Source organism: Pollachius pollachius, assembly GCF_949987615.1.
Source record: "Pollachius pollachius genome assembly, chromosome: 20".
Lineage (NCBI taxonomy): Eukaryota > Metazoa > Chordata > Actinopteri > Gadiformes > Gadidae > Pollachius > Pollachius pollachius.
The window spans coordinates 18,020,012-18,039,248 of NC_136953.1; the positions used below are offsets into that span (position 1 = coordinate 18,020,012).

Sequence of the window (19,237 nt, forward strand, 5' to 3'; positions counted from 1 at the left end):
ATTCCTCATTTTTAGATTTGATTTATTTGAAAAGATTGACGCAGCGATTCCACTCACAAATGTTGTTATCAACGCTGGTCGACTTCAGTTTGATATTGTTCTGTTCATTGAGTGAACAACAAGGTGGTCTTATTTATAGTGTTTCCCCCAGCACTGTATGGTTAACGCATAACAACAGCAGGGCCCAGCCTTGACTACCAATGTATAAAAAATATATATATTTTTATAAATATTTTTAAATTATTATGCAGTTACAAAGTGCAAAACTCTCATAGGGAAAGAACATAATTCCATCAAGTACAAAAAATAAAGACAAATAATGCATCGGTAATAAAAGCTTTAATAAAGCTTTTTCAATGGAATGTAAACGCCGGCATCAGGTGGTTGTATATATAGTATTATATATACAACCTGAATATATTGTATATATAGTATTATATATACAACCTGAATATATTGTATATATAGTATTATATATACAACCTGAATACATTATATATATAGTATTATATATACAACCTAAATATATTGTATATATAGTATTATATATACAACCTGAATATATTGTATATATAGTATTATATATACAACCTAAATATATTGTATATATAGTATAATATATACAACCTAAATATATTGCATATATAGTATTATATATACAACCTAAATATATTGCATATATAGTATTATATATACAACCTAAATATATTGTATATATAGTATTATATATACAACCTAAATATATTGTATATATAGTATTATATATACAATCTAAATATATTGTATATATAGTATTATATATACAACCTAAATATATTGTATATATAGTATTATATATACAACCTGAATATATTGTATATATAGTATTATATATACAACCTAAATATATTGTATATATAGTATTATATATACAACCTAAATATATTGTATATATAGTATTATATATACAACCTGAATATATTGTATACATAGTATTATATATACAACCTAAATATATTGTATATATAGTATTATATATACAACCTAAATATATTGTATATATAGTATTATATATACAACCTGAATATATTGTATACATAGTATTATATATACAACCTAAATATATTGTATATATAGTATATATACAACCTAAATATATTGTATATATAGTATTGGGAACTGAAACCCTCACCGAAGAAACCCCCCCCCCAGGAGGTCGTGACTCCTCTCCTCAGAGCAGGAGGTCATGAATCCTCTCCTCAGCAGCTCTATACTGTTATACTACTACTTACTCTATACTCTATACTGCTCTACCACTAACTCTAACCCTAACCCTATACTGAGGCGTGAGGCGTCTGACTCTCACACTCGTCCCTCAAGGCCTCCAGTTTCCAGGACTGTGGCCAAGTGGGAATCAAACAAGTAATAAACAGCAACGAGTTGCGTCTCAGGGGTCACTCTGTCTGCTGGTCCCACTCTACATACGAGGGTGGTGTAGTATGGATTATTATGATACACGACATGGACCTTACTGAGTCATCTAGCTGGGAGGATCTCAACTGTAATTGTACATTTTGTTAATATTATGAATATGTACATTTTGACTCCACAAAATCTTTTCAATCGCTGGTCTCAGAGTTTGAAAGTATGTTGCTCTTTTTAGTCCTAACAATGTAGGATGCAAATGTTTACACGTTAACAGATATCACTTATTAGATCATATTGGTTTCAATGTGATCTAATAAGTGATATCATCCTGTCGTCAGAGGAGCCAGAGAGGCTGAGGGCAGAGCGGCAGTACACCAGGAACACCTCCTTCTGCTGGAGCAGTCCTTCACCGACTGCCTGGACCAATTCAGCCCACCGAGGGTCCCTTCACCAGTCCAACAGGACCTGGTCCACCAGAGGGTCTCTTCAGGACCTGGTCCACCAGAGGGTCTCTTCAGGACCTGGTCCACCAGAGGGTCTCTTCAGGACCTGGTCCAACAGGACCTGGTCCAAGTGAGGTTCTCTTCCGGACCTTGTCCAACAGAGGGTCTCTTCAGGACCTGGTGCAACAGAGGGTCCACCAGGACCTGGTCCACCAGGACCTGGTCTTTCTGGAGGTGGAGATCAGCCTCCGATCCCTCTGCCGTTGATCTCCTCTGGCTTTAAATCAACGATCTTTAACTTCACTTCCTCTTCACTTCCTCCGGAACTATATAAATATATATATATATATATATATATATATTTATATAGTTCCGTACGCGGTTGATATTCTGCGGGGTGAGGCGCGTATTCTTATGCTGTCAGGTCGCGTCCTGAAGTCCCATCACTTCTCTCGGTCACACGCGCCTTACAGTTCCACACGAACGAATACATTTACCATATCCGACACACACCACCAGACACCCAGACCACCAGATCACCAGACACCCAGACCACCAGACCACGGGACCACCGGACCGACAGACCATCCCACCACCCGAAAACCAAATCAGCAGACCAGAAGCAGCATCGCTGATAATCAAGGTGCGCAGCGGTGGAAGTCCACCAACTATCAGCCGCCTCGGCTCCCGGCAGCGCAGCCCATGACCCGGGCTATGAACACCCCCCGTCCCGGGACCTACCTGTCGTATGGTAGGGTGCTCCTCGGTCACCTTCGGTGAAGGGGTCTCGAGTCCATCCAGGGAAGCAGGGCTAACGGGACTAGAATCCATGTTCTGACGCGGTCCCCGCTCCGCGACGCTGATTCTGTGTCCGCCTGTAGAAGCACATAGGTCGGCCTGCTGCTGTCCCTTCTCCCGATGAGTCTCCGGTCCGCTTGGCTGACTGCAGCCTGGACCTCCGGACAGCAGCTCGGGCGTCCTTCTCTCTCTCTCTCTCTCTCTCTCTCTCTCTCTCGCTCTCTCTCTCTCTCTCTCTCTCTCTCTCTCGGTCTCCCTCTCTCTCTCGGTCTCTCTCTCTCTCTCTCTCTCGGTCTCTCTCTCTCTCGGTCTCTCTCGGTCTCTCTCTCCCTCTCTCTCTCTCCCCCCTCTCTCTCTCCCCCCCTCTGTCTCTCTCCCCCCTCTCTCTCCCCCCCGTCTCTCTCTCTCTCTCCCCCCCCTCTCTCTCTCCCCCCTCTGTCTCTCTCTCCCCCCCGTCTCTCTCTCTCCCCCCCTTCCTCTCTCTCTCCCCCCCTGTCTCTCTCTCTCCCCCCTCTCTCTCTCCCCCCCTCTGTCTCTCTCTCTCTCTCCCCCCTCTATCTCCCCCCTCTCTCTCTCCCCCCCCTCTGTCTCTCTCTCTCCCCCTTCTCTCCCCCCCTTCCTCCCTCTCCACCCCCTCTCCCCCCCCGTCTCTCTCTTTCTCCCCCCCCTCTGTTTCTCTCTCTCTCTCCCCCCCTCTCTCTCTCCCCCCCTCTGTCTCTCTCTCTCTCTCTCCCCGTCTCTCTCTCTCTCACCCCCTTCCTCTCTCTCTCCCCCCCTCTGTCTCTGTCTCTCTCCCCCCCTCTCTCTCCCCCTGTCTCTCTCTCTCTCCCCCCCTCTCTCCCCCCGTCTCTCTCTCTCACCCCCTTCCTCTCTCTCTCTCCCCCCCCTCTGTCTCTCTCTCTCTCCCCCCCCCTGTCTCCCCCCCGTCTCTCTCTCTCTCCCCCCCCCTCTCCCCCCCCCCCCCCCGTCTCTCTCTCTCTCCCCCCCTTCCTCTCTCTCAGATTACAGCCCAGTGTGTAGAGTTCCTATTTATACCTGTAGTCCTCCATGTTCCTCTGTAGGGTTATCGTATAGGGTGGTCATGGGGCCCCAACCTTCAGGGACCAGGAGGCCCCAACCTTCAGGGGCCAGGAGGCCCGCGAGGCAGTGCCACTCCCCCAGGACCCTAGAGGAGAGAGGCCTGCTGATGGTGCGGGTGGCACAGCACCGGTCCCATCTGGTCCTGAACCAGACCCAACCAGGACAGACGGAGCAGAGGGGAGTGAGTGTGTGTGTGTGTGTGTGTGTGTGTGCGTGTGTGTGCGTGTGTGTGTGCGTGTGTGTGTGCGTGTGTGTGTGTGTGTGTGTGTGTGTGCGTGTGACATCACGCTAGGGGAACCAGTGACATTCAATGCATTGGCAAAAAGCTCACTTCTACATGGAAGTAAATGTGCCCCACAAACACACACACAACTTAACGTTCCAACCACTACACACTAACACTCCAGGGTGTGAACAGATACACAGCATGTAGGTGGGCCATGATTCTGATTGGATTACTGTGCTGCCATGCATGGTGTAGCAGCTGTCATAGGGGTGAGAGAACTGGCAGGTCGCTTAAGGAAACCACATACCTTAGCTGTCGTATGCTAGTTCAGCTAGCTAGCAGTAGTCTGCTAGTTCAGCTAGCTAGCAGTTGTATGCTAGTTCAGCTAGCTTGCAGTCGTATGCTATTTTAACTAGCTAGAAGTCTTATGCTAGTTCAGCTAGCTAGCAGTCGTATGCTAGTTCAGCTTGCTTGCAGTCGTATGCTACTTCAGCTAGAAGTCGTATGCTACTTCAGCCACCTAGCAGTCTAATGCTAGTTCAGCTAGCTAGCAGTCGTATGCTAGTTCAGCTAGCTAGCGTCTAATGCTAGTTCAGTTAGCTCACAGCGGCCCGTAGAGAGCAAAACACTGGAGCTTCTGAGGTCAGTGTGAGGTCGTTAAAATATGAGATAAACCCCAGGGCTTATTTTAGTCATGGAGGTCAAAGTAACAACGGTGCCCACATGCCTAGGAGAGACTGGCGTGCTTGTGTAGTGAATAGTGAGTACTAGTATTCAGAGGGTTGTGTCACTATAGTGTGTGGGTAGTGAATATTGAGTACAAGTATTCAGAGGGTTGTGTCATTCACCATGCTGTAGGTAGTGAATAGTGAGTACTAATGTTAAGAGGGTTGTGTCACTATACTGTAGGTAGTGAATAGTGAGTACTAGTATTCAGTGGGTTCTGTCACTATAGTGTAGGTAGTGAATAGTGAGTACAAGTATTCAGAGGGTTGTGTCACTATACTGTAGGTAGTGAATAGGGAGTACTAGTATTCAGAGGGTTGTGTAACTATAGTGTTTGAGTAGTGAATAGTGAGTACTAGTATTTAGAGGGTTGTGTCACTATACTGTAGGTAGTGAAGTATTTAGAGGGTTGTGTCAAAAAAATAAATAAATACTGAGCACTAGTATTCAGAGGGTTGTGTCACTATATTATGTGGGTATTGAATAGTGAGTACTAGTATTCGTAGTACTAGTATTGAGAAGGGTTGTGTCACTATAGCGTTTGGGTACAGGTTTCATGTTATGAAGGTAACCCTTACCTATCCTTCTGACCTCTAACCCTGACCTCAACCCTGACCTCTAACACTGACCTCTAACCCTGACCTCTCCTTCTGACCTCTAACCCTGACCTCTAGCACTGACCTCTAACCCTGACCTCAACCCTGACCTCTAACCCTGACCTCTAACCCTGACCTCTCCTTCTGACCTCTAACCCTAACCTCTAGCACTGACCTCTAACCCTGACCTCAACCCTGACCTCTAACCCTGACCTCTAACCCTGACCTCTCCTTCTGACCTCTAACCCTGACCTCAACCCTGACCTCTAACCCTGACCTCTAACCCTGACCTCTGCACTGAGCTTCTGCAGCAAGTTCCAGAGATATGAATCAAGATCTCACACACAAGGACACACACACACACACACACAGACAGACGGACAGACGGACAGACGGACAGACGGACAGCTAGACAGACAGACAGACAGACAGACAGACAGACAGACAGCTAGACAGACAGACAGACAGACGTCTGACAGACAGACAGACAGAGGAGGAGGACCGTGAGACAGCGTTCTAAGCCGCTCCTTCCCGTGGCAACAGCTTCGTCCACCAGGGCCCCTCCATGTTCACAACATGCGTTGCTAGGAGACACCCTCAAAGGTCTGCTAGGAACTCTTGGGCATCAGCGTTTCAGATACATCCTCTAGCTACGGGTCTAAAGGATTGTGTTTTATCTAATTATTAGCAATTTAATCTTCAATTAAACAGCTTATTGAGGGTTTACCAAACATTTAGCTTATGGGGAAATAAAGGTCTGAAATATCTTGCAGAAATGGATATGTCATCATATTCTCATCGTTGTACAACGGCCAAATCCCTGGAAGAACATTGAACAGAAGGTGAATGAACTGCAGCTGTGTGTTGAAGAACGGCGCCCTCTAGAGGAGGTACGGCCGACTACACCCACAACACAGATCAGAGATCGTCTTCATCACATCTAAAACAGGTCTGGAGACAATTACACCAACAACACAGATCAGAGATCAGCTTCATCACTAAAACAGGTCTGGAGGTCGGCTTCATGGATTGTGTAGCCTATTAAAAGGAGATATTCTGAATGTTGATGTTGTTGTTGTTCTACTACCACAACCACTCGGAAATAACCAACCAATGGGCTCACGGGGGTCAGTGTCTATCACTAAATGCAATGTTAATAATTTTGGCGGCGGTGAGTGTTCACAGACAGACAGTGTTACTCCCAGTACCACGTCGTGGGTCGACTGGGACACCAGTATCACGCCCAGGATCTACTGGGACACCAGTACGCATGCCGCTCCAGTCCAGGAGAAGTGGGAATGCTTCCCGTACCGGGAGTGCCCGGAGGGGGGCGCCACCTCCAGCCGGGGACCAGAGAGAGTCTTTAACTCGTTGGTTTATTTCTGGATTCTTCAGCATCTCAACACCTCCTCTGGCCTCCTCCACCCCGCAGACCTCCTCCAGACCCGCGATGAGCCGCAGACGGACTCATAGCTCCGCGGACGGCCTGTCGCCTGACCTCCACGCCGCCTTCATGGAGACCCAGGCCCCCCCGGGGCCCCCCGGGCCCGCGGGCTCCGCGACCCGCAGCCACGGGGATTTCCTGGAGTCGGACACCGACGAGGAGCTGCTGTGCTCGGTGAGCGACATCACGGAGCACCTGGGGAGGAACGTCGCGCTGGTACTGGAGACGGCGCTCACCGAGATCCGCAAGATGGTGAGCGGGAGGATCCGCGTCCTGAGGCTGGAGCTCCGGGAGAAGACGGACGAGATCGAGGTCCTTAGGGCCAGGCTGGAGACGGTGCAGCGGGACGGCAGAGAACCTTTCCCGGGCGGCTTGTCGGTGGAGGCGTCGCTGCTCGGCTTCAGGAAGCACGGCGTCCCCGACCCGAGGAGGATGAAGCCCGGGGTGAAGAAGGAGAACATCAACGCCATCTGTGATTACCTGATGAAGGACAAAAACGCGAAAGGTAGCGATCTGGAGGGGGACCACCAGAGCGACCCCCCAGCGGCAGACAGAGAGGCTCAGCCAGACCCCCTCGGCCTGTGGCCAGACAGCGGGATGGCCGGCCCGGCGGCCGGGGACGGGGAATCGGACTCGGCCACCGAGGACATCTTCAACATGTTGCCGTCGGGCAGCAAACGGATCTACGACTACGAGTGGATGGCGGGCATGGAGTACACTGCTGACCTGAAGGGTAAGTGAACATACTCTAAAACGGTTCCAATGAGATCACTGACGCGCCATCCCGCTCTGCCAGTTCGTTCGTGTGTGTGTGTGTGTGTGTGTATCTAATATATGTATCTATGTATATATGTGTGTGTGTATCTAATGTGTGTGTGTGTGTGTGTGTGTGTGTGTCTAATATATGTATGTATGTATATATGTGTGTGTATGTGTATCTAATGTATGTATGTATGTGTATATGTGTGTGTGTGTGTGTATCTAATGTATGTATGTATCTAATGTATGTGTGTGTGTGTGTGTGTGTGTGTGTGTGTGTGTGTGTGTATGTAATATATGTATGTATATATGTATGTGTGTGTGTGTGTATCTAATGTATGTGTGTGTATGTATGTATCTAATATATGTGTGTGTGTGTGTGTGTGTGTGTGTATATGAATCTTGATTCTAAACATGATTCTTGTTGAATTAGGAATGAGGGAACCCAAGTGCGAGCAGGGTCCAGAAGAGGAGACGGAGGAGGAGGTGGACCAGTCCGCCAGTGAGGGGGACAGCATGGAGCCCCCCCAGAGCCAGGCCCCTCTGTCCCACCACCAGCCCCCCCAGTACCACATGGAGGGCCCTGACTCCCCGCGGGACGGGCCCCCGGGCCCTGGGCCCCCGGGCCCTGGGCCGGGCAGCGCAGACCGCCTGGAGACCGGTGGGTGATGAGCCTCGTGCACAACACAGCGCACAACACAACACACAACACGATGCACAACACAATGCATAACACAACATGATGCAGCAAACAACATGATGCACAACTCAACATAATATGTAACAACATAATAGGGTTAGGGTTAGGGTTAACCCATGCAGCTTTATACGTGACCCATTGGTGAGGAGTGGACTAGTTAGGGTTATTCCTGAAGCACCGTTAGGTCACTGGTTAGATATGACTTACCTTCATCTATAGCGTTAATATTTTTGTATCAACGTAATCAGCTGAAATTAATGTCTGGTTCTGCGGGCCAGGGAAGCTGTTGGGTTGTTGTCATAAAGAAACGTTGTTCTGGTGGATGAAAGGGTTCCGGAAGAGGTTCTAAAGATCATGTGATCCTTTAGTTTCTTGAGAGCACCTAAGCAAGCGTTCTGCATCCTGTTAGGGTTAGGGTTAGGGTTAGAGGAAGAGGTTCTGCATCCTGTTAGGAGTTCAGAGACTGCAGGCCCCTTTGTGAGGAGGGACCAGGAAGAGGTTCTGCATCCTGTTAGGTGTTCAGAGACTGCAGGCCCCTTTGTGAGGAGGGACCAGGAAGAGGTTCTGCATCCTGTTAGGAGTTCAGAGACTGCAGGCCCCTATGTGAGGAGGGACCAGGAAGAGGTTCTGCATCCTGTTAGGAGTTCAGAGACTGCACTATACGAGGAGGGACCAGTAAGGATGCATCCTCTGTCCGGAGGAGTTCAGTCAACATGTCGGCCGAGCCTATTGTAGAAGAGAAAACAACACTGGAGTTTAACGTCATATGGCTTGATTATCTATGTATGATAGATTTAATGTGAAACTGGAAAGGAGGTGAAGGGAGATGATTGAGCTGGATTTGGTTTGTTAATCTAGAACTGAAACAATTTGGACTGGTTATTACAGAGGGCTAGACATTAAGAAGATGAACTTCTGTATGGTCCATGCTTTACTCTGTTAGCCGTTTTGGGCACAACGTCTTGTCTGAATATGTAAACACGTATGATCGGCCCCAAATTAATAATATGCCAGGGGGGATATGGAGGAAGTCTGGCTGCGTTAGGATTGGATCACAATCCATCCACCATCTGATGGACAACTGGCCTCTACTAACCGTTATCTCTATTATAGAAAGTACTTGCTGACGGTCCCTACATACCCTACTAGAGAGCTCTTGCTGACGGTCCCTACATACTCTAATAGAGAGCTCTTGCTGATGGTCCCTACATACTCTACTAGAGAGCTCTTGCTGACGGTCCCTACATACTCTACTAGAGAGCTCTTGCTGACGGTCCCTACATACTCTACTAGAGAGCTCTTGCTGACGGTCCCTACATACTCTACTAGAGAGCTCTTGCTGACGGTCCCTACATACTCTAATAGAGAGCTCTTGCTGACGGTCCCTACATACTCTAATAGAGAGCTCTTGCTGATGGTCCCTACATACTCTACTATAGAGAGCTCTTGCTGACGGTCCCTACATACTCTACTAGAGAGCTCTTGCTGACGGTCCCTACGTACTCTACTAGAGAGCTCTTGCTGACGGTCCCTTCGTACTCTACTAGAGAGCTCTTGCTGACGGTCCCTACACACTCTACTAGAGAGCTCTTGCTGATGGTCCCTACATACTCTACTATAGAGAGCTCTTGCTGACGGTCCCTACATACTCTACTATAGAGAGCTCTTGCTGACGGTCCCTACGTACTCTACTAGAGAGCTCTTGCTGACGGTCCCTTCGTACTCTACTAGAGAGCTCTTGCTGACGGTCCCTACACACTCTACTAGAGAGCTCTTGCTGACGGTCCCTACATATTCTACTAGAGAGCTCTTGCTGACGGTCCCTACATACACATCCAAGGACCGTTTTGGATCTGGTCTTAAGTTCCGGGCAGCTGGCGGTCTAACCTCCCGTCCCCTCTCCTCTCTCTGCAGGGCCACCGTTCAGCGGCCACAACTACATCTGCCCGCTGTGTGGGACCTTCTGCCCCGACTCCCTGTTCCTGGAGGAACACCTCAAGCTGATCCACTCAGACGTCCCGGGAGCCCAGGCCCTGCACGCCATCCAGTCCACCTCCGCCTCGGCGCTGGGGGAGCCCAGCGGGGACCCCCGGAGAGTGGCCCCCCGGCCTGGCGAGGGGGGCCCGGGACCGGCCGGCGAGGCGGGGCCGGACGGGGCCCGGGCCCGGGGGCCCGCCCGACGGGAGCTGAAGACAGACGGCGGCTACGAGTGCAGCGACTGCGGTCGCCACTTCAACTACCTGGGCAACCTGCGGCAGCACCAGCGCATCCACACGGGGGAGAAGCCCTTCAGCTGCCCCGAGTGCGGCGAGCGCTTCAGGCACGCGGCCCGGCTGAAGAGCCACCGGCTGGGCCACAGCGGCGCCCAGAGCCCCTTCCCCTGCCCGCAGTGCGGCAAGGGCTTCTCGGTGCTGTCGGGCCTGAAGCGCCACCAGCGCGTGCACACCGGGGAGAGCCCCTATGCCTGCCAGCAGTGCGGCCGGCGCTTCAAGGAGCTGGGGAACCTGTACACGCACCAGAGGATCCACAGCGGGGCCACGCCCTACTGCTGCCAGCACTGCGGACGCAGCTTCAGGCACCTGGGTACCTACAAGAGCCACCGCTGCACCCCCACCCAGTAGCTGGGGTACTGGGGCCACCCCCCCCCGGCCAAGGGGGTCCCCCCGTGCCTGCTGAGGCCAGAGAGGGACCCCCTTGGCCTCAGCAGGCAGAGGGGGGTCCCAGTAGAGGGGCGCCCCCCCTCTGGCCTCAGCAGAGGGGGACCCCTCTGGCCTCAGCAGAGGAGGGTCTGGCCTCAGCAGGCAGAGGGGGACCCCCTAACCCTCAGTAGAGGGGGGTCTGGCCTCAGCAGGCAGAGGGGGACCCCCTAACCCTCAGTAGAGGGGGGTCTGGCCTCAGCAGGCAGAGGGGGACCCCCTAACCCTCAGTAGAGGGGGGTCTGGCCTTAGCAGGCAGAGGGGGACCCCCTTACCCTCAGTAGAGGGGGGTCTGGCCTCAGCAGGCAGGGGCCTCCGGGGACTCCAGACCCCAGCACTGTGGTCCAGAGCCTCAGATGTTTGCTGGCTTGGTGTTTCTTCACCATGGAGGTCATGGTGGGCCTACAGGCTCTGCTGGTCATCCACCTCTCATTCCTTTCACCAGTGGAATGGATTAAGTTTCCCTGCACTTATTTACCCACAAGACCCATGGTTCATTCACCGAAACAGTGGAGCATCACAACCTCCAGAGGTTCTCTACACGTAGTTCCTGGGGGCTGGGAGGGCCCTACTGCCTCTAGTGGTGGCTCAAAGTAACAACATGTAGTTCCTCTGGGCTGGGAGGGCCCTACTGCCTCTAGTGGTGGCTCAACATAACAACATGTAGTTCCTGGGGGCTGGGAGGGCCCTACTGCCTCTAGTGGTGGCTCAACGTAACAACATGTAGTTCCTGGGGGCTGGGAGGGCCCTACTGCCTCTAGTGGCTCAACGTGGTATCTTGTATCTCTGGTGAAGTTGTATTTCATCACAATACTGCTTGGTGCTACGCATACAGAGTCATGTTGCCATTGCAATTATTTTAAAATGTTCAAATGTAACCTATATTATAAACTGTATCATTTTTTTCTATGTTTGCTTATATGAACAAAAGTCAGAATAACAGGAGTCTTTTCTGGTACTTTTTATTTAATCGATTTTCCACATTTATTGTAGTCCAAGGAAGATAACAAAATCCTGCATTTTCTTTTGCAATTCGCTGTTGCAAGTTGAGTGTGTGCTCCCAGTGCGACTCGTGGTAACTGAGCGTCTGCATTCTAATAAAGTGCTGTCTTTCTGTGCTCTGGTTGTTTTATTCTTCACACATTTCAAAATAAAAGTGGTCGGCTGTAGGTTATTAACAGACATAACGTCGTTTCGTTGTCTACCCAAATCACTGATCCTGCAGAGGATGATTGATAAGGGTTAGGTTAACGCTACCATTATCTTCTGAATAAGGTCAAAAGGTCTTCTGATGTCAGCCCACATGGCCTGTTGTCGTTTAAACATGCTAATTAGAAACGGGTTTATAATCTTTTTTTATATATGTACAGTATATATATATATATATATATATATATTCTACATTTCATTAGAAACAGGTTAATAAACAGTAAATGACAGTGGTTTAGCATTATTTAAACGGTAATTGATTGACCGTCCTTAAGTGAAAAGGTGTGTGTGTGTGTGTGTCTACATCTGACAGAGGCACATGGGGACGGGGCCAACCCTAACCCATGGAAGAGGTCCCCAGCGGGAGGGTGGCCTTCCTCTCATGGAAGGTGTGTCAGTTTGAGGACCCTCCTACATCTGGGGACACTGTAGAAGGTCTGAGTGCCAGCAGCTCGATCCAAAAACACTCCTATTCAGTTGGAGCCATCGTTGTGACTGCCAATGTAAGCCCCTTCAGTACAGTCCAGACGCCAGGCCTGGCGAGCACGCTGTCGTCACACCATCCTCTCCTTTGGATTCCTCTGTAGGCCATTCCTATATCCACATCTCCTTCCCACTCCACCTCCCAGCATTAGTGGCCAGTCAGAGCCTTTCTACACCTGGTCCCAGTAGTCAAACCTCTCTGGATGATCAGGAACCCCTCGCTCCTCTCTGGATAGGGTGAGGACGGCTGTCTGTGTCTGCCGTCCTCAGACACAGACAGCCGTCTGTTGGCTGGGAGTCTGGGTCCAGGAAGAGCTCACAGGCATCTGACAGACATGAGGTGAGATCCGACTGAGGGAGTCTTCCCTCTAGTGAGCTGCTATGGGTGTGGCTCCAGAGAGAGGATCGGCCAAACTTCAGGTACTATCTGCCTCAGGGTAGGAGCTTTGTCAGCCGCTCGTAAATAGTCTACCATGATTGGACACGGTTGTTCCTGGGAACTGGGAGGGCCCAACTGCCTCTAGTGGTGGCTCAACGTAACAACATGTAGTTCCTGGGGGCTGGGAGGGCCCTACTGCCTCTAGTGGTGGCTCAACGTAACAACATGTAGTTCCTGGGGGCTGGGAGGGCCCTACTGCCTCTAGTGGTGGCTCAACGTAACAACATGTAGTTCCTGGGGGCTGGGAGGGCTCTACTGCCTCTAGTGGCTCAACGTGGTATCTTGTATCTCACAGGCATCTGACAGACATGAGGTGAGATCCGACTGAGGGAGTCTTCCCTCTAGTGAGCTGCTATGGTTGTGGCTCCAGAGAGAGGATCGGCCAAACTTCAGGTACTATCTGCATCATGGTAGGAGCTTTCTGAGCCGCTCGTAAATAGTCTACCATGATTGGACACGGTGTATCTCTGGTGAGGCGGGAGCCAAAACAATGAGCCGCTTTCCAAGAAGTCCCACAGTTGGAACGTGCCTTTGATGAACACACAGAAACACACTGACCAGGTGCTCATTTATACCTCCTAGTTCAGCTGGACACAGTATTTATATATTTACAGGTTTGTAGTGGTAGGAGAAGGGGCCACCACCTGGACCGCTTTAAGGGACAGGCTGCAGCCTGGCAGGAGGGAGGAGCCTCACCCGTCCCCTGGGAGTCCTTTAGGAAGGTGTAGCTCCTCCTCCGTCAGGACCTCCACCTCTCCTCCGTCAGGACCTCCACCTCTCCTCCATCAGGACCCCCACATCTTCTCCGTCAGGACCTCCACCTCTCCTCCGTCAAGACCTCCATCTCTCCTCCGTCAGGACCTCCACCTCTCCTCCAACAGGAGCTCCACCTCTCCTCTGTCAGGACCTCCAACTTTCCTCCGTCAGGACCTCCAACTCTCCGCCATCAGGACCTCCACCTCTCGTCCATCAGGACCTCCACCTCTCCTCCATTGGGACCTCCACCTCTCCTCCATCAGGACCTCCAACTCTCCGCCATCAGGACCTCCACCCCTCCTCCATTGGGACCTCCACCTCTCCTCCATCAGGGCCTCCACCTCTCCTCCATTGGGACCTCCACCTCTCCTCCATCAGGGCCTCCACCTCTCCTCCATTGGGACCTCCACCTCTCCTCCATCAGGGCCTCCACCTCTCCTCCATTGGGACCTCTACCTCTCCTCCATCAGGACCTCCACCTCTCCTCCCGTCCCCTGGAGATCCTTTAGGAAGGTGGAGCTCCTCCATCATCTTTCATACTAGTTGAAAGCATGACTTCCCGTTGAGAGTGTGGATGAAAACAACAGCTGTTATTATTTCATAGTGGTATCGTGTTCAATGCCAGGCGGTGAGTATAATGTTACATGCGTTCTGTTTAAGGGTTCTTGAGCCTCCTGTAGGCCACTGAGTAGAATGCAGCCTATTCCTGTGAAATAAGAGGTTTGCATTGTCATTGGTTGTTCAAGTCACATGTTAATTGGTCTCTTGATTGGTTAAGAGGTTGCCAGCCTTGTACTTGTCAAGCCAGCCATGTTCATGATCTCTCTGTTCATTTGGTTCTATCTGCCTGTGTAAGCTTTTGAGAATCTTTGTTTGTAAGCACATAAGTTCATCAATGTTTAAACAAACTGTTTCTGCTTATATTTCATCATATCTATTTGTATTATTTCATAGTGATTTTTTCATTGGTTTATTTAGTTTCACACTATCAAACAACTTGGACACCACTTCATTAAGTGGACGTGCAAATGCACGTTCACAAAGTACATTGTGCTGCCTCATCATTAAAGCTTCCTAGATGTACTTCATTCAAGTTAAGAGTGTTTAACTATCTGATGATGGGCGCCTCGCTACATGCTCAGGTGCTGGAATAGTCGTCATCAAATAAAACGTAAGGGGTAACAGTGTCGTTTTCATCGGTCGTCGTCCATTAACACGTAAGGGGTAACAGTGTCGTTTTCATCAGTCGTCGTCCATTAAAACGTGAGGGGTAACAGTGTCGTTTTCATCGGTCGTCGTCCATTAAAACGTAAGGGGTAACAGTGTCGTTTTCATCGGTCGTCGTCCATTAAAACGTAAGGGGTAACAGTGTCGTTTTCATCGGTCGTCGTCCATTAACACGTAAGGGGTAACAGTGTCGTTTTCATCGGTCGTCGTCCATTAAAACGTAAGGGGTAACAGTGTCGTTTTCATCGGTCGTCGTCCATTAAAACGTAAGGGGTAACAGTGTCGTTTTCATCGGTCGTCGTCCATTAAAACGTGAGGGGTAACAGTGTCGTTTTCATCGGTCGTCGTCCATTAAAACGTAAGGGGTAACAGTGTCGTTTTCATCGGTCGTCGTCCATTAAAACGTAAGGGGTAACAGTGTCGTTTTCATCGGTCGTCGTCCATTAACACGTAAGGGGTAACAGTGTCGTTTTCATCGGTCGTCGTCCATTAAAACGTAAGGGGTAACAGTGTCGTTTTCATCGGTCATCGTCCATTAACACGTGTCACTTCTCCCGGTGGTTGTGGCCCCGGGCCCCGGGCCCCGGTCTGCCCCAGTACGTGGACCTGAAGTCCAGGACCTTAGACTTCATGGAGCGGGTCCAGGAAGACCAGCCGGAGCAGGACCGAGACGAGCTGTTCAGGAGGTTGGGGTCTGCCTGTCTGTCTCTGTGTCTGCCTGTCTACTTGTCTGTCTCTGTAGCTGTCTGTCTGCCGTTCTGTCTGTCTGCCTGACACTCTTTTGAAAACAAAATGTCGTCGTCCTCCTCCTCCTTCTCCCCAGGCAGCGGAGGAGTCACCTCCAGGAGCTGTCCCGGGTGTTCCTGATACCGTGTGAGTGGGAGCACCGGGCGGTCCTGGAGCTGCTGGGTCTGGAGGCCTTCTGCCAGGACCCGGACCTCTGCACCCTGAGGAGCCTCCGTCAGTGCAGGGCTGCCCCACTGACGGAGGCTCCTCAGGGTGCAGAGGTCCACCATGGCTGCACTGAGACGACTCTACACCCAAGTGAGGTGACCCTTTACAAAGTGTACCTGCAGTATCTACCTGAAACCCTGTACTTTACAAACTGTACCTGCAGTATCTTTCTGAAACCCTGTACTTTACAAAGTGTACCTGCAGTATCTACCTGAAACCCTGTACTTTACAAAGTGTACCTGCAGTATCATCTGAGACCCTGTACTTTACAAACTGTACGAACAGTATCTATCTGAGACCCTGTACTTTACAAACTGTACTTACAGTATCAGAAGAGATAAATAGATAGATAGATAGATCTATATATGACCAGGGTTCTGCCCCCCCCCCCCCCCGCCTGTCTCCCAGGATGTGGCCCCCAGGGGTCCACCCCCCCGCCTGTCTCCCAGGCTGTGGCTCGCCAATGCATCATCCAGGCCATGCTGCCGGCCTTCACGACCGTTGAGGCTTCTGACTACACAGGTCAAAGGTGCTGAACCCTTCTCACTGGTAGGAAGTCAGAGGTCATGGCTTCAGTAAAACAAAATCAAGCTGTCATCTGCATCCTCTTCTATTGTTTCTAATGAGTCTGTGGTTGTATAGAAGTAGTTTGAACCACGAGACTCATCTATTTCTAACTAGGAGGTGTGACCCCTCGCTGGCTCCTAACAGAGGCTCTGTTTCTGTTTCAGAGGACCCCAAGGTGGGCGTCGGAGCCGTGATCTGGGCCCAGGCGGAGTTAAAACCTCACCATGTATGAGATCCAGATGGTCACTTCTGATGTCAGATGGACAAAGGGGGTTCTGGAGGTGATCATCCATCGGGGCACTTAAGTCCTGATGAGTCATTCTAAAGATGTCTTGGTTTAAGTCCTGGTGACTGAAGTCTGTTTAAAGATATCTTGGTTTAAGTCCTGATGAGTCATTCTAAAGATGTCTTGGTTTAAATCCTGATGAGTCCTTTTAAAGATGTCTTTGTTTAAGTCCTGGTGACTTAGGTCCTTTGAAAGATGTCTTGGTTTAAGTCCTAATGAATGAAGTCCTTTGAAAGATGTCTTGGGTTAAGTCCTGATGACTTAAGTCCTTTTGAAGATGTCTTGGTTCTAAACGTCCTGCTCCCCCCCAGGACGTTGGGGACAGGACTGGCCGACTCTATCTGGTGGGCTGTGGCTACAACGCCTACCCAGTGGTGTCCCAGTACGCCCAGTACTGGGACACCAAACATCAGAAACACACACCAAACATCCTGGACACCAAACATCCGGACCGTGGGAGGACCAAGCACCGATACATCATCCACTGAGCAGAACGCCCTAACCTTCAGGTCAGAACAACGCTTAGACCTCATCCACTGACCAGAACGCCCAAACCTTCAGGTCAGAACAACGTTTAGACCTCATCCACTGAGCAGAACGCCCTAACCTTCAGGTCAGAACAACGTTTAGACCTCATCCACTGAGCAGAACACCCTAACCTTCAGGTCAGAACAACGTTTAGACCTCATCCACTGAGCAGAACGCCCTATCCTTCAGGTCAGAACAACGTTTAGACCTTATCCACTGAGCAGAACGCCCTAACCTTCAGGTCAGAACAACGTTTAGACCTCACCCACTGACCAGAACGCCCTAACCTTCAGGTCAGAACAACGTTTAGACGTCATCCACTGAGCAGAACGCCCTAACCTTCAGGTCAGAACAACGTTTAGACGTCATCCACTGAGCAGAACGCCTCTCCCTCAGAAGATCCCTCAAAATGCACAATTAATTTATTTCACTATAAAAAAAAATAAAGACAGGCAGCAGGCTCTTAGCTATGAACCCCAGCATGGCTTAACTTTCTTACATTTACATTTACATTTAGGGCATTTAGCAGACGCTTTTATCCAAAGCGACTTACAATAAGTGCATTTGTTACAATAAGTACATTTGTCATAAGAAGTGAAACAATATATCGCTGTCCGTACAGTAAAGATGTTCATAGAACCAAGTGCAAGTATTACAATCGCTAGGCTAACCCATACCCCGTGTAAAGCAATGATAGCAGCTACTGTAGATGCTACACAATTAAGTACCTTGAATAAGTGCAATGTACAAGTGCCAGGACGTACAACATTCAATGGTGGCTGTCCATTGGTTTCTATGCAGAGTCGAGGTGAACTCTGAACAGGTGAGTTTTGAGTCTTTTGCGGAAGCTGGTGATCGACTCTGCGATCCTGACATCAGTAGGGAGCTCGTTCCACCACTGAGGTCCCAAAACAGAGAAAAGTTGTGACTTCGCTGATTGACCTTTGCTTGCTGTTAGCGATGGCGGTACCAGACGTCCAGCTGAAGTAGTTGAGCGGAGGGATCGAGCTGGGTGTGTGGCTTTACTAATGCTTGGAGGTAAGCAGGGGCAGTTCCATCGACTGCCTTGTATGCCAGTACCATCATCTTGAATCTGATGCGAGCTATTACAGGGAGCCAGTGGAGGTCTCGGAAGAGGGGGGTTACATGTGAGAACTTTGGTAGGTTGAACACGAGGCGCGCTGCCGCATTCTGGATGCGCTGCAAGGGTTTAATCGCAGAGGCAGGGAGTCCAGCCAGGAGCGAGTTGCAGTAGTCGAGGCGGGAGATGACCAGTGATTGGACTAGAAGCTGAGCTGCTTCCCTTGTGAGGAAGGGCCGGATCCTGCGGATGTTGTAAAGTGCAAATCTGAAGGATCGGGCCACCACAGTGATGTTTGCGGTGCAGCATAACTGATTGTCCAACACTACACCAAGGTTGCTACACCACTTTCTTTATGTGTCAGGAGTCCAGGATGAGCCACATGGGGACAAATGAATGCAGGAAGCTGTGGCTAATACCACACACACACACACACACACACACACACACACACACACACACACACACACACACACACACACACACACACACACCCCTCAAACCCCCCCACTCACAAAGGCCCCGTCCTCATGGTTCTAGACCGGAAACGGTAGTCCTCTGAAATGGGCCATGTGGGGTGTCCTTATCTACTACTCCTGTGTGGGCTATCACACAGGAGGTCTCTCTTCTCCAAGGGATGCTAGGAGGCCAGGAGGTGCAGGTGGAGCACACATGAGTAATAACACGTCAACAAGGAGGCTAACACAGTCCCACATGAGGACTCATGTCCCGATCAATAATAAACAGTAAAAATTGTCATTGGATTCATCAGAACTGAAAGCAATAAGAAATGATAAAACATTCTGCACAAAATACGACAAAGCAGTAAAAG

The 19,237-nt window shown here is 50.0% G+C and overlaps 1 protein-coding gene across 1 annotated transcript; it reads left to right on the plus strand.

The window, feature by feature from the left end:
* The first annotated feature begins 6,674 nt into the window (after nucleotides 1-6,674).
* On the plus strand, nucleotides 6,675-10,914 carry znf16l (zinc finger protein 16 like). The gene is made up of 3 exons (XM_079757735.1): nucleotides 6,675-7,453; nucleotides 7,913-8,140; nucleotides 10,094-10,914. The coding sequence occupies exons 1-3, from the start codon at nucleotides 6,727-6,729 to the stop codon at nucleotides 10,798-10,800; spliced, it is 1,662 nt and encodes a 553-aa protein (XP_079613861.1). The 5' UTR covers nucleotides 6,675-6,726; the 3' UTR covers nucleotides 10,801-10,914.
* The last annotated feature ends 8,323 nt before the right edge of the window (nucleotides 10,915-19,237 follow it).

What these genes read in the sequence shown, in the direction of transcription:
- znf16l (XM_079757735.1), top strand. Translation starts at nt 6,727, where the DNA reads ATGAGCCGCAGACGGACTCATAGCTCCGCGGACGGCCTGTCGCCTGAC. An exon ending in GTACACTGCTGACCTGAAGG is followed by an intron (nt 7,454 to 7,912) that starts GTAAGTGAACAT and finishes TTGTTGAATTAG; the next exon opens with GAATGAGGGAACCCAAGTGC. An exon ending in CGCAGACCGCCTGGAGACCG is followed by an intron (nt 8,141 to 10,093) that starts GTGGGTGATGAG and finishes CTCTCTCTGCAG; the next exon opens with GGCCACCGTTCAGCGGCCAC.